At 42.8% G+C, this 25689-nt stretch overlaps 3 protein-coding genes across 4 annotated transcripts; all 3 read right to left on the reverse strand.

Moving 5' to 3' along the window:
* Positions 1–6514: 6514 nt before the first annotated feature.
* tlr5a (toll-like receptor 5a) lies at positions 6515–17538 on the reverse strand. 2 transcript variants are annotated; one of them, XM_032584696.1, is made up of 6 exons: positions 15710–17538; positions 14099–14158; positions 8835–11109; positions 8126–8214; positions 7304–7594; positions 6515–7178 (listed from the first exon to the last, which is right to left on the reverse strand). In XM_032584696.1, the coding sequence occupies exons 2-6, from the start codon at positions 14144–14146 to the stop codon at positions 7107–7109; spliced, it is 2775 nt and encodes a 924-aa protein (XP_032440587.1). In that variant the 5' UTR covers positions 14147–14158; positions 15710–17538; the 3' UTR covers positions 6515–7106. The 2 variants fall into 2 exon arrangements, with proteins under 2 accessions (XP_032440587.1, XP_032440588.1); XM_032584697.1 differs by lacking the exon at positions 15710–17538 and having other exon boundaries at positions 14099–14707.
* A 249-nt stretch (positions 17539–17787) lies between these two features.
* thbd (thrombomodulin) lies at positions 17788–19786 on the reverse strand. Its single transcript, XM_032584701.1, has one exon. The coding sequence runs from the start codon at positions 19572–19574 to the stop codon at positions 18039–18041; it is 1536 nt and encodes a 511-aa protein (XP_032440592.1). The 5' UTR covers positions 19575–19786; the 3' UTR covers positions 17788–18038.
* A 1826-nt stretch (positions 19787–21612) lies between these two features.
* LOC116733831 (thrombomodulin-like) lies at positions 21613–25143 on the reverse strand. Its single transcript, XM_032584700.1, has one exon. It carries the CDS (start codon positions 24648–24650, stop codon positions 23016–23018), a length of 1635 nt encoding a protein of 544 aa, XP_032440591.1. The 5' UTR covers positions 24651–25143; the 3' UTR covers positions 21613–23015.
* Positions 25144–25689: the final 546 nt, after the last annotated feature.

A 25689-nucleotide genomic window follows, 5' to 3' on the forward strand; every position in this document is an offset into this window, starting at 1 on the left:
CGAAAGATGTTAACCTCAGGAGTCTGCGGCCTTGCAAAGATGCGTCGACCCACTGTTGAACCTTAGATTCAGGGGAGTGTGGTATGGCTTTCGTCCAGGCCATTGAACACAGGACCAGTAACGTATTGCTGTTCTTGTGAGCCAGCTTACAATTGTTACAATTATTACAGGCATTTTGTACAGTCATGGCCAAATGTTTTGAGAATGATTCAAATGTTAATATTTACAAAGTCTACTGCTTCAGTTTTTATAACGGCAATTTGCATATACTCCAGAATGTTATAAAGAGTGATCAGCGTAACAGCAATTAATTGCAAAGTCAATATTTGCCTAGAAAATGAACTTTATCCCCCAAAACACATTTCAACTTCATTGCAGCCCTGCCTTAAAAGGACCAGCTAACATCGTTTCAGTGATTGCTCCATTAACACAGGTGTGGGTGGTGATGAGGACAGGGCTGGAGATCAATCTGTCATGATTAAGTAAGAATGACACCACTGGACACTTTAAAAAGAGGCTGGTGCTTGGCATCATTGTTTCTCTTCTGTGAACCATGGTTATCTTGAAAGAAACACGTGCAGTCATCATTGCACTGCACAAAAATGGCCTAACAGGAAAGAAAATCGCAGCTAGAAAGATTGCACCTCAGTCAGCAATCTATCGCATCATCAAGAACTTCAAGGAGAGAGGTTCCATTGTTGCCAAAAAGGCTCCAGGGCGCCCAAGAAAGACCAGCAAGCGCCAGGACCGTCTCTTAAAAGTGTTTCAGCTGCGGGATCGGGCTACCAGCAGTGCAGAGTTTGCTCAGGAATGGCAGCAGGCAGGTGTGAGTGCATCTGCACGCACTGTGAGGCGGAGACTCTTGGAGCAAGGCCTGGTCTCAAGGAGGGCAGCAAAGAAGCCACTTCTCTCCAGGAAAAACATCAGGGACAGACTGATATTCTGCAAAAGGTACAGGGAGTGGACTGCTGAGGACTGGGGTAAAGTCATTTTCTCTGATGAATCCCCTTTCCGATTGTTTGGGACATCTGGAAAACAGCTTGTTCAGAGAAGACAAGGTGAGCGCTACCACCAGTCTTGTCTCATGCCAACTGTAAAGCATCCTGAAACCATTCATGTGTGGGGTTGCTTCTCAGCCAAGGGAGTCGGCTCTCTCACAGTCTTACCTAAAAACACAGCCATGAATAAAGAATGGTACCAGAATGTCCTCCGAGAGCAACTTCTCCCAACAGTCCAAGAGCAGTTTGGTGATGAACAATGCCTTTTCCAGCATGATGGAGCACCTTGCCATAAAGCAAAGGTGATATCTAACTGGCTCAGGGAACAAAACATAGAGATTTTGGGTCCATGGCCTGGAAACTCCCCTGATCTTAATCCCATTGAAAACTTGTGGTCAATCATCAAGAGACGGGTGGACAAACGAAAACCTAGGAATTCTGACAAAATGCAAGCATTGATTGTGCAAGAATGGACTGCTATCAGTCAGGATTTGGTCCAGAAATTGATTGAGAGCATGCCAGGGAGAATTGCAGAGGTCCTGAAGAAGAGGGGTCAACACTGCAAATATTGACTTGCTGCATTAACTCATTCTAACTGTCATTAAAAGCTTTTGTTACTCATAATATGATTGCAATTGTATTTCTGTATGTGATGACAACATCTGACATACACACATGAAAACCAGAGGGCAGCAGATCATGTGAAAATATAATATTTGTGTCATTCTCAATACTTTTGGCCATGACTGTAGGCATTGCTGCAGGAGTCTGGGGTGCTAACAATAGTTTTAAAGGCATCCCATCCTTGTACACCCATAAACAGAGCTGTGTTGACATTCCACAAACTGAAGCTCTTACTCTAGGGTTGCCCTCGTCATTGATCTGGTTTGAGGTATTCATGAACCGGACCTCAAGGCATAAAGAACTTTAAGGTCTCATCTTTGTTTTTAACAAATGTGATTTTGGTGCCGTCTTCTAGCCATGACCTTAAGCATTTCACAACCAAGTGTAAAGCAGCCACCGAATAGTCAGCTCCTCTAAATGTGAGGTCGTCCTTTTTGACTGGATGAAGACGGACTCCTCCCTTCGGTCAGGGTTCAGTATTTGCCTGAAGCTAAAGATTTACAGTATCTTGGTGTCTTCTTGTGTGTTAGAGTCAAACCGATTGGATATGGAGTGCACTGTTGCAGGAACTAATCAAAATCAATATTCTGAATCCATGAACTTGCTTTAGGCTTTCAATCAGGACACCTCCTGGGTGTGTCACTGGAGGCTTTCTGTACACGTCCCACTGGGAATACCTAGCCTTCCTATGCAATTCTGCTTGATTCTCATTACCCTTGGGTGCTCTATCTGAGATTCCTCATGTTGAAGTAGATTTTTCCAGGCCAATCAGCCAGCAGAAGGAGAAATTGTGAACAATGATGTTGGTTTTCTGCACCGTTTTAGGATTGTAGTCTCCCTGTAGTTTTAGCAATGGAAGTAAAGAAAGCCATCCAGTCTGTGTTGGCCATGCTTTATTGAATTAACATCGACATCCCCCTCGTTCAGGTCAGCACTTATCTCTTCACATTGGGGGATACTTGTTTACAGCGCAGGCAATTTCCGGTAACATTCTTAGCGTCAAATTGGCGCATTATGTACATCACGGCCAAACGTTTGTGATTGGGTAAAGTTCAAGATTTCAATGGAGTCCACGCCTCCAGGAAACAATCGTTTATCAATACCCAAGAGCCCAGACTCTCTTTACGAAGCAAAGTGTAGAACAAGCGGCTGGTTTACCAGGCTACATTGGGAAGAGGGACTGTACATTCCTTCTGGCCTAAGAACACCTTGCTAACTCTGATAATGAGCTGGAAATAGAGATGTTTTGGTTTCCATTTTGGACTTGCTACTTTTGTAATTGGTGGTGTTTTATATCAGCATTTAAAAACTGGGTGTGGTTGTAGAAATGCTCCTCAATCCTGAAGTCCTTCCTGTTTAACAGTCACTCTGTGAAGGAAAAGTAGCACTGTGCTTTTGCTACCGTTTCGCTCTGATCCGCCATCACTCCCTCAACCCCAAAACAAACTTACACATTCAAACAGGTCCTAGAAAACACATTACATAAGTTAACACCCACACTGGGATTGCTTGATGCCTCTTGAAGGAAACATCTAATTTGGGCTCAGACAGCTCAGTCTCTAATCCACTGCACCCCCACCATTGCTGGGCTTCTTTCTCCTCAGGAGCTCAATCGCTCCTGTGAAGATGAGTCCACTTCCCCAGAGATTCCCTGTAATTATATTTGCCTAAACAGAGGTCAAATATTAGCTGTGGCCGTGGAGTGGGGTTCATGACGTTACCCCGTGAGGGAGGATCTCTCTCTCCAGCATGTGGATCTGGTCTGACTAGGACCCACAGGCCTGAAATAGCTGTGAGCTCGAGAGCTTGTTTACAGGGTAAACATTTGCTTCCAATTTTCAAATTACGTGCTGGTGGAGCTGCTGGGCTGCTCCAGATTTATGATCAGAACAGCATTTAATTTTCAGGACACTTGAGCGGTGTAGTAATTAATTGGCGTTGTACAGATCGTTTTAGATCGACTCCCTACCCCCGTTTTGGGCTGACAGAGGCTAATCATCAATCATGTAAATTATGGAGACTTAGAGTGAAAGTTTTACATTTAAATAGAGCAAAAAAATATATAGATGATTGACATCTATATTCTCTATTGTCATTTGATCTGTGAAAGCCTCAGAAACTGAGGCTTTCATAGTGTATAAAGGTGCATAAATATCTGCAGCAGAATGTGGATAATTGGCCTGTAGACAGTGCTAATGCCACTGTTGGAGTGCATGTTTTTAATCTGCTCTCTAATATTAGAAGTTACCTTAAGATGCTTCTATGTGTCCTTTTAGCACTAACTAATGCCTACCAGACATACAGACAATCTGGAAATTCTAGGACTTGCGGCTCAAACAAAGGAGGCGGTTTGAATCAGGAGGACATTTAGGACGCCACACTTTAATCACCACATTGATCAGGCTGAAGTAGAGAGGAGCAACAGTAGCTGTGCTGCCATTGGTCCTGAATATAAATTTTGGGAAACATTTCCTTACTGGGACACAATGCTGGCCTTCACAACCCCCTGGAACAGAAGTCAAAAAGTCTGTTGGTTCTTGTTGCTTCAGCTGACTGAGAAACAAACTTTGTGGTTCAGATTTAATTTTCTGGTCTCGCAACAGATGCAACATTTTTACTGTATAATTTTTTATTGCCTCTTGATAAATGCAAGTATTCTTATCTTTAAATGACCAGAAACTATTGTGCTATATCAGCAGGCTGGGCAGATGTCTGGGTTCGAATGTGTTCACATTAATGGACTGTCCTCAGTGTATAAGTAGTCCAACTCTGCAGACTCACCCTATTAATGTTCCGAGCAGCTGGCTCATAAAAGCTGAGAGGATACAGGCGGCCGGGGCCAAAGGGCCGGAAGCTTCCCACTGCCCAGTAGCTTCCTGTTTTCAGATGGATATGGAATGGAAGGAAACTGGCTGACCCCTTCAGCTTCAGCCAGTCCAACTGAGCAGAGCTCTGGAATTATGGTAAGGATTTAACAGGGTCGTTATTACATGAAGCAGATTAAATATCTTGATCAGAAAGCTCTAAGAACAAACAAAAAGGTAGGATTCACTGAAATCCCACAAGGACCGAGTAAAGATGCAGCTACCGCCATCTAGTGGTTAAAACACGGAGGACAAATTACACAGGCTGCACTTTTTTCAGCTTTTACCACTTCTGGTTTTATAGTGACAGTTTGCGTTGCGTCAAGATTATTATGAAGAATACGAAGGTTGATAAAAATGAAATCACAAAAATCTAATTTGTACAGTTTTTGTCCTAAGCTCAGAACTACCAAACACTGTAAAGAGGTCCAAATGTGCCCGAATCTATAAAAACGAACCATTTTTACTTAGTCACATTTGAAGTACGTACAATTAGAAACAAATACGTAAATTATTTAATACATGCATGAATAAATTTTTAATAAAAAGCATATAAGTTAAATCCTGCTGCAGCTCAGATTTTGTTTCATCTATCCATATTTTTAATCACAATCAATGGGCAGGGTTATATCTATTGTCGTCAATCAATCAAATTTTATTTGTATAGCACATTTCAGCAGCAAGGCATTTCAATGTTCTTTACATCATTACAAACACAGAATCACAATGCAATATAGAATCAACAATCAAAACACGACATTAAGTCAAGTTCCATCAATAAATTTGTAATTTATTACATTTCAAATACAATCCTAAACAAGTGGGTTTTTAGTCGAGATTTAAAGGAAGTCAGTGTTTCAGCTATTTTACAGTTTTCTGGAAGTTTGTTCCAAATTTGTGGTGCATAGATGCTGAAAGCTGCTTCTCGTCGTTTGGTTCTGGTTCTGGGGATGCAGAGCAGAACCAGAACCAGAAGACCTGAGAGGTCTGGAAGGTTGATACAACAACAGCAGATCTTTAATGTATTGTGGTGCTAAGCCGTTCAGTGATTTATAAACTAACAACAGTATTTTAAAGTCTATTCTTTGAGCTACAGGGAGCCAGTGGAGGGACTTTAGAACTGGTGTTATGTGCTCTATCTTCCTGGTTTTAGTGAGAACGCGAGCAGCAGCATTCTGGATCAGCTGCAGCTGTTTGATTAATTTGTTGGACAGACCTGTGAAGACGCTGTTGCAATAATCAATACGACTGAAGATGAACGCATGAATGAGTTTCTCTAGATCTGGCTGAGACATTAGTCCTTTAATCCTGGAAATGTTCTTCAGGTGATAGAAGGCCGACTTTGTGACTGTCTTTATGTGGCTCTGGAGGTTCAGGTCAGAGTCCATCACTATTCCCAGGTTTCGGGCTGATCACTGGTTTTTAGTTGTAATAACTGAAGCTGTGCATTGACTCTAGATCTATAACTCTAGATCTATAACTCTAGATCGTTTCTCTTTAGTCCAAAAATAATAACTTCAATTTTGTTTCTGTTCATCTGGAGAAAGTTTTGGCACATCCACACATTTACCTGTTCTAAGCATCTGTTCAGTGATTGGATGGGCTCTGAGTCACCTGGTGACATCATAATGTAGAGCTGTGTGTCATCTGCATAGTTATGGTAGCTAATATTATTTCCTGTTATAACCTGAGCTAGTGGGAGAATATAAATATTGAATAAAAGGGGTCAATATAGTTAGTCTAAAGGGAACTTTGTAATCCAACTGACCATTCAGATTTTAGCATCTGGTTCTGTTGGCCACAGGACAGTACCAATGATTATACGGAGAACTGCAGTACAGGAACTTTAGAATAATTTGTTAATTGCTTTAGTAATTCTAGGATTTTAAGACTTACAGTGACGAAAGCTAGTTTAGCACATCTTCTAAAAGAAAGGCCTGTTCTATAAGTATTGAATCTTTGCTAAAACATGATGTGATTTTTATTAAAAGCTTTTGAAACAGATGAAATGTTTATTATGTGACTTTATTTTGCCAGCTGCCATTTAAAAACCATTTCCATACTTTTTTTTTTTTACTGCAGCCTGAATGCAACACCATCTGCTAAGCAGCTTGTAATCACTGCCCCTAATTTTTTCATTCATTCATTCATTTTTCAGTGTTTTCTAAAAAAAAATAAAAAATTTAATAAAATTTTAAACATTCGGTTAAATCAAACTAAATTATCATTTATTCACAGAACATTTGATTCTGATGAAAGCTCCATCACACAACACAGAAAATCAAACTCCAGTGATTTACAAAAATTCCCCCCAAAATCAGTAGCATTTACATCCCAATGGTACCAGTAGTGCTGACTTACCAAAACAAAAAAGGAAGAACTACATCTTCCAACAAATTTATGTATATATGTATAACATTGCTACTGATCACTGGTAATGAACTCCTCAGCACTACAGACAACTCCTTACAACTCCACCACCAAGTTAAACACCGAACACACGCATCTTCTCTCCGCAGGTCACATTCTGATTGAACGTTTTGACTAAAAACTAGTGTAGGCAGCACTCAACAAGAAACCTGCACCACATTGTTCACAGTATTACACTCAATGTCCCCGATTATGGACTGGTGACTATAACTTGTGCAGAGTGAGTAGAGTCTGCCTTCGTTGGCTCATAAAGGCCTTCTTCCTGTAGGAAGAAAGGCAAACGAAACTAAAGTCAGTTTTAAAGACTTGTTTGAAGGCAGGGGTATTTCATTTAAGGCTGTTTAAGTTTGACAAAGACTGAGGTCTTCTTAAATGTAAAGAACTTACCTTCACATTAATGAAGGTAAGTTCATTAACATCGTTGCCAACATCGGAGTTGGCAACGACTCCGATGTTCTCAAGTGGAATCTTGTCTTTAGCAGGAGGTTGACAATCTGGCTTCACAAACTCAGGCTTGTCCTCAGCAAACTTCTTCACCTTGGTGTCTCTGAGGATCAGCGAGACAAGCCGCTCATAGAACCACTCCAGGTCCTGAGGGTCCTCAGGCCAGGTGAGGTACTCTCTCCTCTGGACAAAAGCTCTGACTGCATTGCACTTCATCAGCTGGTAGTGAGCAACCTTTGGGTTTGTAACGAGCAGATGGTTAAGATGGAGGGCGGCATTTCCACGCAAACATTTCACAGCAGGAAACACGGGCGTAAAATGAAATAACAGAACAAGGGTGTACATATTAAAGTACATAGTCATTTCACAGGGCGATTTATTTCAAGTGTTTGTTAATTTAGCTGGTAAAGACTTACAGCTAAATATGATAGTTTTTGAAACTTTTGTTTCAAAAGCTTCAATTACACCTCAGCAGGACCACAATATGATTGGCTTCATGCTGCATTGATGCAGTAGTTCATGCCTAAGTTCTGTATGAAATACTTTTACATTGGCTGTATACAATAATGTAATTTTTTTGAGGAAAGTAATTTTGTGTTTAGCTGTAAGCCAGAATCATCAATATTAACAGACTCTTGAAATAATAAATTAAGTAACAGCCATAAATCACCTTTTAATAATATTCTAATATATGGCGAGTCACAGGTATGTTGTGTACCAGTCGTTTGTACTAACCCAGTGTCAGCAGCATAGGCATATACACACCTTCCCTACCACCAGCATAACCAGAACGTTGGTCAGCTCCTCTAACATGCGGCCCTGGGCTAAAGTGAACGCCTCCAAACACCAGCCATCTGTAGGGAGGCAGAAACGTAGTCATTCATATGAACGGAAACAAAGACAGCAGCAAAACAACGGCCCGGCTGTGGTAGCTAACAAGCTACTGTCAGAAAGATGACACAGCTGTAGGGGGCTTTGTTACTTGAAAGGACAAAACAATAAATCTCTTGGTTTCATACTTTCTGAGATCAAATAAAGTTCACCAAGAAATTATTGAAGGATTTCTTGGATGCGTCTTCTTGGATACAGGCTTTCAATACTGCCACATTGGAAATTACTCTTAGTTCTTTTTACTTTAAGATACGCCACCTGGATTTCTATTTGCATATATGAGGCTAACAGGATGCTAATTTGGCATTAGAATGAGGGAATGGGAACCCCTATGACCATCTACCAAAAGTGAGAACATAGAACTTCAAAGAAGGATCTTTGTGAATACAACTGCTTGTATCTTATCTCAGAAGTTACAATTTTACACCTCATTTGGGAGTGATGTTGAAAAAGCAGTTAGAGATTTGTTTTCTTCTCATTATGTGCTCATAGGTGCTAAAGATAGATTGACAGGGTTCAAGGTGTAATCAGAAAACAAATGTAGTCAATTTCCCTCCAAACCTCGGTGTACACAAAGCCACACCTTTGAGGAACTCCTTGGAGACGATGCACAAGGTCTTCCTGCTTCCCCAAATAGCATCCCTGATGTTTGACAGATGATCCTCCCCAGGTAGAAAGTCTCTAGCTTCAAAGCAACAGTGGAACAAGTTCTCTTCTGCAAACTGGTTGTCTAGCTTCTTCAGCAAGGCGGCCTCCACCCACCTGTAGTCGCTGTTGGTGAAGCACAGGAAGGCATCGTATTGCCAGTTGTTCTCTTGGGCAGGCGGTTTGGGGCCCTCAAGAACCCTGTTGACGATCTTTTTGTAGATGATGAATATTTGCCCTCGTAGGCGGGCGTAAATAATCCCGCCGAGTACAAGGCTGAAGACGAGAATGGCGGAGCAGATGAAAAGAGCCAACTGAAAAGCCTGAACGTCTTCTTCCTCATCTTCACATGACTCCATGATGGTGGGAAACTCCACTAGGGGAAGATTGTGGACAGAAGCTGGGAACTCGCATCTGTATTCCTGAGCCGGGCTCAGGAAAGTCACATTGGTCGTGTTCATCCACTTCAGGAAGCCCTCCAGAGCGCAATCACACTGGAACCGATTTCCCAAGAGGTTGAGGGTGCTGAGTGAGTGGAAAGTTATCGGATCGGGAGAGACTAGGAAGTTGTTTGAGAGGTCGAGCGATTTTAGGCTGGCTGGGAAAACACTGGCCTCCAGATAGGTCAGGGCATTGGACGAAAGGTCGATATTTCTAATCGAGGTGAGACCACTGAATATCCCATGAGGAAGGGTCATCAGGGAATTGAGGCTGATATTTAAACCAATCAGATTCTGCAAATTATCAAATATGTCCAGGCAATGCCCCTGTGCCCAAGAGATCTGGAGGGAACTGCCATGAAGGTCCAACACAGCCAAACTATTACCAGGAGGCATGGAGACCCCTGGATTTATAGTGCACCACAAAATGGTGTTGCCCCCGTAAAAAAAGTACAGCAGACGCTTGAAATGAGTTAAAACGACATAAAGGTCCTCCAGGTTTGTGAATCTGTTTTCTGAAATATCTAAATAGACACTGCTGTTCCACAAGCTAATGATGCTGCTGATGGAATGCAACTTATTGTCTTTTAGGAGGAGGAACTCTAAATTCGGTAGCAGCGCAGGAGATGCCAGCTGTCGCAGAGAGTTTCCTGTCAGATATAAATGATGTAACTGGGGAAGACCACTGAACGCCTTGTCTCCAAGAACACCAATGTGGTTGTTAGACAAGTCCAAAATGAGAAGGTTCATCAGATTGGTGAAGGTGTTGGAGCGAATCTCTCCTAACAGATTGGATGACAGGTTGAGTTGTAGTAGATTCTGCTGACCATTGAAGGCGTTTGTCTCTATAAAGTTTATCTTATTCCGGGAGACATCAATCCTCTTTGTGTCTTTCAGAGCCCTGAAGACTCCAGTCTTTAAAGCAAAAATCCTGTTTCCTGATAAATCTAAATCAACAACTGAACTCGCCTCGAGGCCTTGAAAAGTGTCTTTGTCTGGATCAGGCATGTTGTTATAGGAAAAGTCTTTTCCAAGACTTCCAGAACATTTAAGATGAGCAATTGGAGTCCCTCTGATTGCTCTGAAAAACAATTTTAATGTCTCCAAATTCATTCCACTTCCTGAGATATCAAGGGTGTTGAAGGCCATTCCTTTGAAAGGGTTTCCGCAGTCCTTCCAGTCGACGTCAGATCTGAAGAAGCTGTTCGACCGCAAGTCCAGGAGGTGAAAAAATTTCCCCTGGAAGCCAACTAAGTCTTTCTCACATATTTTCTCAAGGTGATTCAGCTCAAGAATTAACTGTGAGAACTTTGTGAGATTCCAAAAGAACTGACCCGGATTGAGTATCACTATGTTGTTCCCGTAGAGGTTGAGCCTTTCCAACGACAGAAGTGGCTCCAGGTAGTTTTCTGCCAGTATGGAGTCGGTCAAAGAGCAGTGATCCAGCCAGAGGTCTCTCAACCTGACCAGCCCGGCGAACGCCCGCGGCTCCAGCTTAAGGCCGACATTGTCGCCGAGAACCAGTGTGGTCAACTTTCTCTGCCTGAGGAAAGAGTCGTTCCTGATGGTGAGGACTACTTTCTGGCTTCCCAGGTCTAATTCCTGGAGTTCCTCGAAGTCTCTGAGAGAAGTCCTGTTGATCTCATGGATGAAGTTTATATCCAAATATAAATGGGTGATGTTGGGGGGCAGAACAGGGACCCAGGTGAAGTTCCGGGCGGTGCAGTATGCTTTCTGTCCCCACAACTGGCATGATGGGTGACATGTTGCTGGCTGCAGGGAGAAAAGATGGATTCATTAAGAGTTCAGGACTAAGTAATTATACATTCAAGTTTTTCAGATTGCTCATAAATATGAAGATGGATTAGGGTTGTTTGCCTTATCTCTTTATAATAACACATTAAGGTATATTAATGTGTGAAATTTTTGGCTTTGCCACAATGTAAAAACAAACAAAAAAAAACTTCTCTAATTTACAATGAAATTACGGCAGCTGTGGTTGCCAGTATTTTACTATAAATTCGAGATATTTTTTCATAAAATTGCTCGAATTTATAGTGAAATTGTGGCGATTTTACCGTATAAACACCAAATTTATTGTGTAAGTGTTGCAATTTCTGTATTTATTCAGTAAAATGACCAGATCTGACGTGTAGAATTACAGTGATTCTGATAACCAGCTGTTTCTTCTTTGATTATGATAAAAGAAACACAACATATTTCAGAAAAAGATAATGAACACAATATGTGAACATATTGTCAAGTAAAAAAATAGACATTTTTCATTATGATTTCATGTTTGGGGTGTGTGTGTGTGTGTGTGTGTAGGTGTGTGTGTGTGTGTGTGTAGGTGTGTGTGTATTATATGTACATAAACACAGCTGCCCTTTGCTCAGTCAAATGATATGTTATTGCAATTGATATATACAGTATATGTTATATATATATACCATTTATTCACCTATTGGAGAATATTGGACCAATATCAATGTCCATCACATATTAATAATTCTGCTACGGCCGATGGTTGATATTTATCTGTGTATTACCCCAACCTTTCACCACTGACATTGCTTCAAATAGAATAGAAAGTAACTGTTCCTTCCCTTCAGTGGGAAAGTTGATGAGTAAAGCTAAAAGTATTAATATAACTGTACACTGTCAAGAAAATCCGAGCTCATCCCACTTCCCCATGCTGGAGATTTTAGTTTAACAGTAATAATAAATAAAGTTATCTTTAAAATGAATCACTCAAGTGACATCAAGGCCCAACAGTAGACTTAGGTGTCAATAAAATAAATCTGGTTGTGTGTGTTGTTTTGTCTCATGCAAACTTTGCTTTAATTCTACTTTTTTCTATCTAATCATAAGAAATCATAGTCAGTCAGAGAGAGTCATTAAACAGGAAAAGCAGGTTTCCTGGAAAAAGAGAAAGTAAGTTTCCAGCCTGTAGATTTATAAAAATAGCTGAGACTATTCCTTATTTTAAAGCATGAAAGTTTAAAGAATGAAATCTAAACATTTTGAGTAATTTGATAAGATTCAAAGTAAAATACTTATATTAATATTGGTTTACTTGTAATAATATTTACACGTATATTTGTGGGAACACTTACAAGAAAAACAAGTAACTGTAACTTTGGTATCAAATAATTAGAATCATGGATTATTCTTGGTTTCATTTTAGAAAACATCTGTAATAACTCACATTAGGATTATAATAAGAGTAATTAATAAGTTATAAAATTATAAATGAATGATAAATCAGAGAAGCTAAAGAAAATAAATGTGATAAATGTGATTTTGACATTGAACTTGAAATGGTGTAAAAGGTGTAACTGCAATTAAAACATCACTGATATGTTGGAGGTAGATAGTAGGTGAAAGGTGAACGGTTAAGGGAAAAAGGGGAACTAACAGGAGAGCAGAGATGACCAACGCCTTATTTAGAGAAAAGGTCGTGCAGACAACGGACATAGGAGGTTGAGCAACCCTGAGACATTAGCACAGACATCAGGACATAATGTCTGAAGGACAGTGATGGATGTGAGGTCATCTGTCTAAGCAGACAGCCAATGAAAACGCACCAAAAGGGTGGATAAACCCTATAAAAGGTAGGTGCAAAAGAGGAACCTTTCGTTGGATCCTCCGGGCAGCTTCGAGCCAAGAGATGGACAAAGAACTCTGCAGCTGAAGAAGAGCCGGGGCCACGGAGCCGAAGACTGACCTTCTCATGGAGACCAACCCGTCAGGCCCACAACCTGTGGCTTCGAATCGCACTTCTCTCATCAGCTGGGTTCAGACCCCAAAGACAAAGATGAAGACAAAGGCAAAGACAAAGAAGAAGAACTGGTGCCTTTTTTCCTGCCAGCACCAAGTCCTGTGTGACCTCACCATCCATGCGGAGAAGAAGCTCATCAGACCTACAGAGATCCCTGCCTTCGCTGATCAACATCTTCCTCCTGCTGCAACATCTTCTTCATCATCAGGCCAGGTCTGGGGTTCGAAACACCAAACTCCGTCCGTCTCTCTCAAAGGTTCCCTTTTTTAGTTCTCAGTGTCAGCAGTAGGGAAAGATAGACTAGATGACTGATTTTACTTATTTGATTATTTCTGCTACTGAATTAAGCTGTACTGACCCTTGCAAAAATGCCTTACTAATAAAATATTTAGCATAAAGAAAATCTAAAAGATGTTGTGGACATTCAGTTAATGAGTCACCTTAAAGTTCTTTGATGGTTGTAAAATAGCTATGATGTTTGATTCTGGAGAGGAAGAAGTGGAAAATGTTTTTAGGTTGCTGGTAGCCCAAATTTAAAACGTCATCCTTGGGACTCGCCCGAGTCACTAAAACCTACCTGGTTCAATAACAAATGCAAGTTGTAAAATAGAGAACGAGCGACCGTTAACGGGTGTGCTCTGTGAAACTAGTTGGCTGTAGGCTGCTCAGTCTGGCTAATTCACAGGGGGAAGAAGGGTGGGACACCTGGATGTAGGCCGTCAGAAAACCAGGCGAATCGTTTCTCGAAACCAGCTTAAACAGAGTTTACTTCAGTTCTGGACAGGGTAAATCCCGGCAGATTTAGGAAACTCAATTAACCCGTTAGAAGGAGAGCTGGTAGCACATCTCCCCTCTCAGAAGAGGAAGCAGAGAGTGAGAGAGCAGAGACAGAAAGGAGGGGGGGGGGGTGTTGCGCAACAACAACACTCAGTAGGTTAAATCTCTAGAAAATGTGAGCTAAGGTCAATGTTAGACACCAACCTGTAGATAGAAGGCAGCGCAGATCAGCTGTAGGGCCAGCAGCCACATACTGTCCGGGACCTACGGAGGACAAACCGTCCCATTGTTTACTTTGGTTCACCCGAGCAGCTCGTGTTATTACTACACTGTCCACAGAGTTGTGCAATCCTTGATTTGTTTGCCCCGAGCGGATATGAAAGTGGAAACGTGTACAGATTATTAGAGCTGTGTCGGAAAAATGGTTGTTTCAGACTAGCAACTCTGAGTCCAAATGTCCTAAACTGCTTTTCCACTTCGGTTGTTTACTATTGATATAATATTTCATTTTATGTGACAATATGGAGTTCAGAAGACAAAACAGGATTTCGTTGTTTCTGATTTAAAAAAACAAAACAAAACAAAAAACATTTCTTTAAAATATAAACAGAAAATCAAACCAAATACAAAAACAGCTCTACACACGCTGTTTTTGTATATTTTATAGTGTAAAATGAGAATCAAATACCTGCTTCTTATATATAACTAGCAAAAATAAGAGAAAAATGGGCCAGTCTTCAAATATTACTAGATCAGATGTGTATCTCCAGGTAACTGGATATTTTTTCATTAGAAAAGACAGACGATTTCTTTGATTTCATATTTTAAACATTATAAATATATATTTTTTTTAAAAAAACGTTTTGCACGACTAAAAAAGACATTAAGCATATGTTTATCATTCTGAATTTCTTTAAATAGAAGATAACAAGAAAATAGGAAACAAGAATGAAATTTTCCTTTTTGCTACAAAATTAAACGGCTCAAATTTGGATGTTACATTTTTAGAGCAAAATCTAATAATTCTTTTTTTTTTTTTTTTTTTTTTTTTTTTTTTTTTTTTTTTAGTTTTTTATCCTCTGATGAGAAAATCCGGATCCGATTTGCACCGATCTGTCAACAGTTGTTGCATTCGGTCCTGCTGTCAGTGACGGAGGAGTGCAATTTCAATTTTGTTTGATTTTTTGTTGTTGTTGTTTTAAATGTTTAAATAAGAAAAGCAACGTAAGAAACAAAAATGCAGTGAGTATTTTCTGTTCTTAAACTGCCACCTGCGCCTGTGACAGTAGGAGGCGCTGTTTCTCCTTTAGACTCCAGAACAGACACAAGACCGTATGAACAGGACAAATTTGAATGTGTGATGTTCTTTAATACTATATACTATGTAAGCTCTACCTGTCATTTAAGGTGAAGGGACTCTGCGTGACGTCACGGAGTGAAGCACGTCAGAATATGGCAACTGACCGCTTTTCTTTTTCAGCTTAAACCCTAATTAATTTATGCTCATCTTTTTTTCTTTCTTTTTTTTTTTAACTACACCTAAAAAGATCGACTGTTTGCTTTTATTTCTGATGAGCAGCTCCACCTCCTCCACCCTCTCTACCTGCGCAGTGAGCCGCAGGTGCAGTTCAGGTTTGGCTTCACAGCAGATTTACATGTATTGCGTAATTCGGGCTTCTCTGAATCAGTGAGTGATCAACAGACTCCACTGATTTTGAAGACTTTTTTTTTTTAAAAAAGCTGCGAAGTGACACGGTCACGTGCAAAAGCCTCCGCTCGGACTTGGAGTGGGACACCTGGGGGGAAACGTCTTACCTCTGCTGCTGAGTGAGACGGTGACAGGAATCCCTCACTGGTGGACAAATTCGCTTCAACGCGTCTTCCGAGCGTCCAAGTTGCTCCGTATATTCTTTCTGTCTCTCTGTGTGTGTTTGTGTTTAGAAAGCCCGATTCTCTGTTCTTTCATAAACGCACACAACTCGCAATTTCCTTCGTGACCATACAGGCTTCACCTTCCTCTTTCTGGCCGGTGGCCATGTTCCGTTCCTGCAGCTTTCCCTTTTCTCCGCGGCTCCGTGTTGGCTGATGGGATCCACTTCCTCTCCGCTCCCGGAGCCTCCTCCGCAGGCAGGCACTCCGACACACCCGGGAGCAGAACCAGGATGAGCCCGCAGGCAGGCAGGCAGTTAGAACAGATAGCACACAACGGGTTAACATATCAGGGGCCAGCAGCAGGAAAACTAATAATAACTTGGCCCTTCACCGGCTGTTTGCGCAAAGTTTGTTTCTCTAGGGTTGCGTGTGTGCAAAATTCAATGACTGGAGACTATTCCTAAATAGGCAATATCAAACATTTCTTCTAACCCTCTATTATTATTATTATTATTATTATTATTATTATTATTTGAAGGAAAACTAGTATTCATTTTTCAGAATAAAAGTACCTAACTTATGCTCAATATTTACAGCTTAATGAAATATGCTTTAAATATTAAACGTGCATTTTCCTAAGGCCACATTCCTAAATACATTTTTTTTAAGGGTGGAAAAAAAGAAACAGGTTTGATGTAATATTCTAATCTTAAATGTCGTTTTTTTTTAAAAAAATTAGCTGTAAGCAGGAAAACAGAAGTAAAGCTTCATCAGACTGTGTTTGACTCTAATGGAGAAACTGAAATAAATGAACGTTTCGGTCATATTGTAGTTTGTTGAATGGGTCTATAAACAAATACTAGCAATTGTTATTTGAATCAAGATTTAAATACTTTGTACAATAAAATACAAAATGATGTTTCAGGCAAGTTCATTGTTTAACAATGTTTGTTTTAGCTTATTTTTGTTCGTCTTGTACGAGTGCAAATTGTTAATAATAATAATAATAATAATAATAAGAAGAAGAAGAATAGAAAAAAATATTGTGTAATAATAAGGTTATTATAAGTTGAACCTACTGAAAACAGTAGCAGATAAGTCCGTTATTTTCCCTTTATTTCTTGTTCAGTAACAGACGTGGTCATCGTGGTCATGTTGATGAAAACAGAGTTGCTGTGAAGGGTTTTGCAAACTGTCCATGTCGTCACCACTGATTGCTGAAACGCTGCATGATTACAGAGGATGTCTTGCCGTTCACCGTGATTCCTGTTCCTCTGCATCCGTTTTTTCATCTCATGTAAAAATAAAAAAATAAAACCAAACGCAGAAAAACGAGACACGGTTCGTCTCCTGCAGATGTTTAGAGTTTGAGTTGTTGTAAAAGTCGGAACCTTTATCTGGAGTCAGGACTGATTCTTTGATCTCTTCTCACTGATCTGAAAACAATATTTGTATTTTCTCTTCCCCGTCACCTTTTCTCAGGTTGTAAATGTGTCCTTACTGTTACTCTTATATTTTTTTTTTTTACCTTTGTATGAAAATGCATGCAGGTGCATTCAGGTGTCACCTGAATTCCCCTCAATCTGAGACAACGAAGGTCACTGCTGTTCTAACACGATATGATCCATCTGATGGCCTAATTCGTTCAGAACTGTGCAATCATGTGGTCACTTCCAATAATTACACTGATCATTTTGATAATGAACAATAAATAAACATCTGTGATCGACAAAACAAGCGACCCGCTAAAAAATATATACATTTTAAAATATTTGTTTTCATTTCATAGAGTATTTATTGATTTGATTTTGACTGAGAGCCACCAGATTCACTGCATCTGAGCAGATATGGGCTGAGCAACAGGTCCGTTGCAAATCAATGTATTTCCACCAGATGGCGCACCAGTCTACCGCTGGAGACGAGTTAACAGTTAGGACTCGTTAAAAAAAAAATCAACAAGTCATTCTAATCATTTACTTGTTCATATTACATTTTAATACCAAAGTTTTTTTTCTGTTTAAAAACTGTCAACAGTTCTTTTGTCGCTTCATTCCATGTCGGAGGCTGCGTGTGAGTTGGGCAGTAAATACAAACACGAACTGATGTTTTTTGTAAACCGTTTGCTGCTTCATTTAGTTTTCTGCCTGAGCTGCATCCTGCCAGACTTCTTCCTCAAAGTGAGAGATTTTTTTTGTTTTGTTTTTTTTGAGTCTGTGCTTCTTGGAGGCTCGGCTCCTACATTCATTCCTCTCGTCCAAAAGCGTCTCTCTCCTTACACCACTTTGTCCCTGCCGCTGTCGCTCGGCCTCTCCGGGCCGCGCGTGTCCTCCTCGGTCTCTCCGTTCGCGCTCGCGGCGCCCTCCTCCTTCCTCCCTCTGCGCAGGAGCAGCACGTGCGCCGCGAAAACGGCCAGCACGACGACGAAGACCGTGCTCACTATGATCCCCACGAGACCCCCGGCCGTCACCGCGGAGGGCCGCTCGGTCGGGTCTGTGGGTGACGTGGGGATGGAGCTGAAGATGGAGCTGTCCACGTCTGTGGTCTCGCCGTCCCCGTCGCTGACTTCTCTGCACTGGTATTCACCCACTAACTTGAAACCGGGGTAGCAGGAGCACACGTACCCGCCGTACGTGTTTCGGCACTTCTGTTCGCAGTAATGAGATTCGCACTCGTCAATGTCTATGCAGAAGACAGAGCCCCCCCTTTCACTTGACACGTAGCCGTCCGGGCAGAAGCACAGGAGGTTGTAGTTGGGGTCGCACTCCGCGGGGCACTCCGGCTTCCCGCAGTGCCGCCTGCATTTGTGCGGATCCTTCTCGTCCACCCGGTACCCCTTGAAGCACGAGCACACGTAGCTTCCGGGCGTGTTGGCGCAGTCGTGCTCGCATGGCGCGAGCTTGCACTCGTCCGTGTCCACACACGCGCCGCCGACCAACCTGTAGCCGCTCTCGCAGCCGCACTGATGCCGGCCCCCGGCCTCGTAGCAGGTCTGCTGGCAGCGCAGCGCCGCGCAGGGGTCGTCCGGGCCCTCCGCCTGGCACGAGACTCCGTTGGCCGGGCTCACGCTCTCGCCCGGCGGGCAGTAGCAGACGGGGCTGCTGCTGGGGTCCACTTTGCACTTGTATTCACACCCGCCTTCGTTTATCTCGCAGCTCCATGGAGCCTGCAGCCACTTGGTGGAGGTGCCGCAGATGTATTTGGTCTTGGACGGGAAAAGGGTGGCGATGCTTCCACGCGGCAGCGTGGCGGACCGAACATCCTCCACCTCGAACCCGTAGGGAGTCCAGTAGAGCACAGACTGCTGCGCTGTGTGCGGCAGGTTAGTGCAGGGGTCGGTGAAGACGGTCTCGCAGAGGAAGCCCGCCGCGGGCCGGTCGCACGGGGTCTGGCTCCATTTAAAGTTTTCCTCTCCGTTCACGGACACGCAGCAGGCGGCCGAGCAGCTGTCGTCGGGGTCCGGCTGCCAGTTGACGAAGTCGCTCTTGGCGTCCTCGGTTACCCACTGGAAGCCTCGGAGCTCCTCCGACGGGTCCGGACAGCCGCTCAGGCGGTGCAAGCCGATCCAGAAGCTTCCGGTCAGGTTTCCCAGCAGGACGGAGAGCACGTCGCTGGACACAGAGGTCCGCACCGTCATCAGGTGGCTGTTCTGGTCTCTGCAGAGCCGCTGCGCTGAGCTGAACGTGCCGGGGTCCCGGAACAGAGTGAAGCACGAGTTCCCGATGCAGTAGCCGCTGTTCCGCTCTGCTCCCGCATCTTTTCCCAGGAGGAAAACGAGCGTCGGCACAAACAGCCCCGCTGCGACGTTCATGTTTGGATCTCAGCTGTGCCCCCTTTAGGTTCTTGCGCGATCCGGCAACCCTTTGACTTGATTGTTTGGAGAACAATTTAGGTGGTATTTATAAGCCCCAAGCTCCATATTAGGACCCGGCCGAGGAAGGAAGGCGCTCTGAGTAACGAGCTGCCGGAGAGCTCGCTGCCCATCCACTCCACATCCACAGTTACGCACGGCTTTTACGGTCTTACGCATAACTGTTTTTTCCCCCTAAAGACCCTTATATGTCCTCGTAGCCCCTCCCAACTCTCCCCCGGCCAGCGTGACTCTCCAGTATGGCAAACAGTTTGTGTAAATATTAGATATTCTGTAGAAACTGTCAGCTATGGCCTTCTTACCCACATGGTTTGTGACTAAACCTTACTAGATAGATATATGCTCTCATTATTTCATTATTAAATATTTTAAGCACCACAAGTCCCAAACTAGAAGGCTTCTTCACATACTATAGTCAATATGTTCTACTAGTGAGTTGTTGACCTAACATGTTAACTAGTCCACATATTTCACTCACCAACTTACAAGTATTTCTTAAAGTTGTGGTTGGTGTGACCCAGCAGTTCAGCTGAATGACTAGTCAACCCTACAATGCATATTAAGTCAACTTTATTGCCTTTACAGGAGAAATTGCTCATCAGAACGTTAACTAGCAGTCAGTTCTGATGTTGGTTTCTTCACTAGTTGACCAGTTTTGCAAATCTGGCAAGAAGTTGGACTAAAATACTCAACATCCAGCTGATGTCAACACCAGCCATCAGTTTTAGCCGAGCCGTTTGCTACTACTCTGCACTACTACAACATTTACTCACGCTAGTACAATGTTTTCCTGCACTAGCAAAAAAAAACAACAACAACAAAAAGACTTCCACATTTTTTGGTAACTAGTCACACTCTTTTTCTACTAGTCAGAGTAAAAATCTCGTTAGAAAACCAAAACATACTTGAGCGGTGGCAGAAACGTCCATCTTAGTGGCATTTTTGACACACTTGTCAATGACCAGACCCCACTGGTCAGTGGTTTGGCTTTAAAACCTTACATATTAACTAGCCATTACAGACTTGGCCCAAACAATTTCCAAGTGACCATTACATGTCTGCACTTGTTGACTCTAGTTAACTACCATTCAAAACACAATTTTGTCTGTAAGGCTAACTAGCTCGCTAAACGCTTTAATATGTCAACTAGTTGAATTTGCAGCTCACAGTGAACTAGTTCACACATTTAAGGGTTACTACTCAATAAGTACATCAGTTGTTTGGTATTGTTAACAATAAAAGCCCACTTGTTGAGACACTTGTGCCGCTAATGCAGCACTTTTGCTAGTTGGACGTTTAGCTGCTAGGCTAAAGTGCCAGCAGTCCGTGAAACGAGTTGCTGAGAAGAGTTTCTTTGTATTGAACCAGTTTGAGCAAAAGTGAAAGTATTCTAGTTTAGTCGTGACCAGAACGGAGGGGCTGATGCAGAGGTTATTGAATATTTCCATAACTGCTTGCCATACACCAATTAATCCGTTAATTTGTGTTTCAACCGCATTATTTCATTATGAGAAGTAAATACGATCTGTTGGATATATAGTGTAAAAGGCTGGAGTCACTTTATTTCCTTTATATGTTTATTTCAAATATAACTGAATTGTTGAAAGTATGCTGGTCGAATAATTAGTCGACTAGTTGAATTGGCGATCGAACCTAATTTGAGTCATTTTTCCCCCTATTTAAATTGAGAACTGTTTTCTTTTTTACGGTCCTGTAATGCGGGCTTGAATCATTTTATCTTAAAAAAACAAAATAAAATAAAATAAAGTTGTTTTTTAAATACAAAATAAAACATTGTCTTTAGCTTTTTTCATTAAACCACGAAAGAAAAGAGAAAATGACCAACAACGATCAACTGTCAGGTCTCTGTTGGTTTCATTTCCCTGTTTTGTAAAAACATACTTTTCATCTGCTGCAGGTTTTTTATTTATTTATTTATTTTTTCATCTTTTGTCGTTTTGAAGAGACACATATATTCTTCTGTGAACTTTGCATCTTTATTCCCTTTTTATTTATTGATTTACAAACAATTTTAGTGGTAAAAAAAAAAACTCATACTGAAAATGTTGAGTTCAATAAATCATCTAAGAACAAGTCAGAAAATAAGCTTAAGGACGACCTTCAAACAGGAAAACATCCATGGTGCCGAACGCGATGAGACTTTTTTCTATGGAAGTAAAAATGACTAATTAAGGTAAAAAAAAAAATAATAATCATAAGAATTACTGGGGAATTTTTTATTTATTTTTTTGCTGTCGTCCAAATATTCGTTTGGACGACAGCAAACTATGAACTGGTCTGCTTTGGCATAATAACCTAGAAAACAAATACACAGTAAACCATAATTTTATACAAGAAGGCTTGTCGTACAGATGTATACAACTGTAATACATGTAATAGCAGCACAGTTTTTACATTCATATGAAGCTGACCGGTGAGAATCAGCCTGGTACAGTGAGGTTATGAGTAGCAGTGTACAAACCATGCTAACGCTAACGCTAAGTGGTTTAGTCAGTGACAGTCATTTCACAGTTCGTTCGTCACACAGTCTTTTTTTTATTTTTTTACACAATTCAGGTCATTAAAAACCTGAAGTCCAGCTTTCATTTAACTGTTAACATAAATACCACTTTATATTTAAGACTCGCCAGTCATCAGTCCGCCCGATTTCCACGCTGCGTTTCTCTCCCAATGAGAAGATCTGCGGTGTCAGAGGTCCATAAATCAGGCAGCTCTTTTTTTTTCTTTCTTTTTCAGTCACATCCAGTCTCGATCTGGTTTTAGCTTTACATTAGATGTAACTTCGTCAGACAATTAAAGCAGAATAAACTAGAGAAATGCAGCAAATACATGCACAGAATGTTGCATGTTCAGGAAATGTTGGAAACTGTATAGTACCTGACTAAACTGATCTAATTTAAGATTTTTTTTTTTGTAATAGGACAGAATTAGTTTTAGTTCTGTTTAAAAAACCAAATACAGAAATCTTAAAGCTGTTTTCATTTCTCACTTAAATTTTGATTTAAATTTTTTTAAACATAATGTGGCCTCAGGATATTTTCCATCTCCAAGGACAAACCTGGATGCACCGATCAAAACACACTGATTTTCTCTAATTAATAATAGGCTGCAATTCTTAGCATTAAATGCTTCGCAGCTCAAAAAATAACCAAAAATCATCATTTTGGTCCATAAACATATGATGTCTTCTTTTACATTTTTATAAAAAATAAAAATAAAAAAAATCGGGTTTTGTGCCTTGGAGTTTTGTAATTCCTTCATCTGAAGCACAGTTGGGTTTTATGTTTTGAGAGAAAAATCGAAACATCGAACAAATCGGACATCGGTATGGGCATCTGATCGGCTCATCGCCGCTCAGACTCATTGCGAGTCGTTCTTAAACTGCTTATCGAACGATAATCTCTTGTAGGTCTCCGTTGAGACCTGCTGCAGGTAGAAAATATCGATGTCCGGGTGTTTTAAGGAGTTCAGGTTCAGCGACACGCAGCGTCTGGACGCGTGTTTCACCACGCACGCCAGCAGCGCCGCGCACAGCACCAGGAACACGGCGATGCCCAGGACGCTGCCGGCCTTGATGTAAGACGGCACGGCGGCCGGTTGGAGGCTGACCGGCGTGCTGGCAAGATCAGGAGGCGACCCCGATGCGCTCTCCTCCTCCTCTTCCTCCCCTCCCTGCTGCAGACGAACACACTTGTCAGTCCCCTGCAGCCGGTAGCCTTTCCTGCACACACACCTGAACCCACCGGGCAGGTTCTCACACTCGTGGTCGCAGAGCGCCTGTGATTCGCACTCGTCGATGTCGTAGCAGGTGGCGGAGCCCTCGAGGTCCACGATGTAGCCCTGGGGGCAGTAGCACTGCTGCATGTCCTTCTTCTCCGGCGCCGTATTGCTGCTGCAGATCGCAGGGCACTCCCTCTGGCTGCAGACCTGCTCGCACTCGGTGGGGTTTTTGGGGGACACCCGGTACCCCTCCTTGCACGCGCATTGGTACACCCCGCTGACCTTGTCGCACTTCATGTGCTCGCACAAGATGCAGATCGACGTGTTGACGCAGCCGCCGTCCTCCTCCACGAAGTCGTCCCCGCACCTGCACTCGTACTTCCCGTCCAGGTTGACGCACTGCTCTCCCTCGTTCGCGCAGAGATCCAGCGCCTCCGCGCACTCATTCACGTCCTCGCAGCGTCCGCCGTCCGCCGCCGGCTTGTAGCCCTCGGGGCAGCGCGGGGTCTCAGGCGGGGGTCTGGCAGCTGTGGGCTCCGTGCAGGAGAAGTTGTTGCGATGGAGAGAGCGCGCGACCGGACACGTGCAGGTGTTGGAGGTTTTGTTGCAGCTGTAATCGCAGCCGCCCTGGAAGACCTCGCAGGGCCACGGAGACTGCAACCACGTGGACTCGCACAGGTGCTTGGAGTCCGGGTACTGATCGCCGAGCCGTCCCACCAGGGCCAGGGTCCCCGGGGGAAACGTCTCAGACTCCAACACGTCAAAGCCCGTCAGTGTTCTGTACGTAACCGACGTGCCTCCGCCACTCCGAACGGCTCCGCAGACCGAAGAGGATTCGTACAGACACAAGAATCCGTCCAGGGTGTTTCGGCACGGCTCTAGCCCCAGCGAGACTCCGGTCCCGCTCCCCGCGGAGACGGCGGTGCAGTTCGTACCACCGCGCAACCAGAACCTCCCCGTGAACGTTCTCACCAGACGCTCCAACGCGCCCATCTGCTCGTCAGAAACGGACCGGATCAACTGTCCGCTCGACTCTTCGCAGGCTTTCGCCGCGGCTTCAAAGTCTGCCGAGTGCTGGAAGCAGCAGAGACCCGCGGAGCAGCTGGCGCGCCGGGAGGCGGCAGCTTCCTGCAGGAGCAGCGCGCAGAAAATCAGAGCCGGAGTCGCGAGATTCATGTCGGCGGAGTGAGGGTGACTTCTAACTGTGACCTCCGGGTGTATCGAACGGCTCCAATCGATGATCCGAAGCCGAAACAGAGTTGCGCATTTATACATTCCTCGCGGTGTTTGTTTTCGCGCTGGTCCAAGTCAGGAAGGAAGTTCCGTTCAGCCCAGAGAGAGAGAGAGAGAGAGAGGAGTCGTGGTCAGATTGCTCAACCCCTATCCTGTCCTTATCTCGAAGGAAAGTTGGCCATCACGACCACCACACACACAAACACACACATACACAAACTCATAAGGCGACACATTTTCTCAAGACCACATGAACGCACACGGACATTTAATGAGATGACATATAATTAGACCAGAACCGTCCTCCAGCTGCGACCTGCGCCGAGACCAAAAGTTGAAGTCTCATGGGAGGAGAATCACCCAGAAGTACCAGATTATTAGTTCTTCGGAATTTGGGAAATGTCCCACTCTGATTCCGATTAATAGGAAAACACGATCCAGACCTCGGAGGCTGAATCAGGTCAGTGTCTCTGAGCACCTGGAGGCTGAAGAAGACTTGAGTCTGGATCTGATCAGAAGGAGATGAAGTGAATAATAACTCAAAGCCCCATGTTTCTGAAAGTTCCCAATTATTCGCGTAGAGTATGAAAAATAACCAAAAAGCTTTGCGTGTCTACTCACTAAATGAAACGAGTTCTCAGTTTACATGTTTATAATTTGACATTTTATTGAATATTTGACAGGACAGATCAAATATGTCTCAATTAAAAAAAAAAAAAAAAATTGACCCTAACATCAAACTTTATATTTTGTAGTTTGACGGAGACCGGAGTGTATTTTTTGTTTGCAGGCGTGTCTGTTGGTGTCATGTTGTCCAGGTTCCGAGCAAAGCAGCTTCATCTCATCTCAGCCTCCATGTTGGATTGTTGGAATCATGTTCAAAATGTTTTGGACGTTTTATGCTCCACGAAACAGGACATGGAGCCGCCTCCAATGTTTTAATTTTGTTTTTCCAGTCCACAGAACATTTTCCCCAACAGTCTTTGGACTCGGTTTTTGACATTTGAACTCTTCTATGGATGCCATTGTTGCCCAGTGTCTTTGTTGTTGATTCATTTGCGCCACTTTTTTTTTTTTTCTA

This window comes from Xiphophorus hellerii, chromosome 15 (assembly GCF_003331165.1).
Source record: "Xiphophorus hellerii strain 12219 chromosome 15, Xiphophorus_hellerii-4.1, whole genome shotgun sequence".
Taxonomy (NCBI): domain Eukaryota; kingdom Metazoa; phylum Chordata; class Actinopteri; order Cyprinodontiformes; family Poeciliidae; genus Xiphophorus; species Xiphophorus hellerii.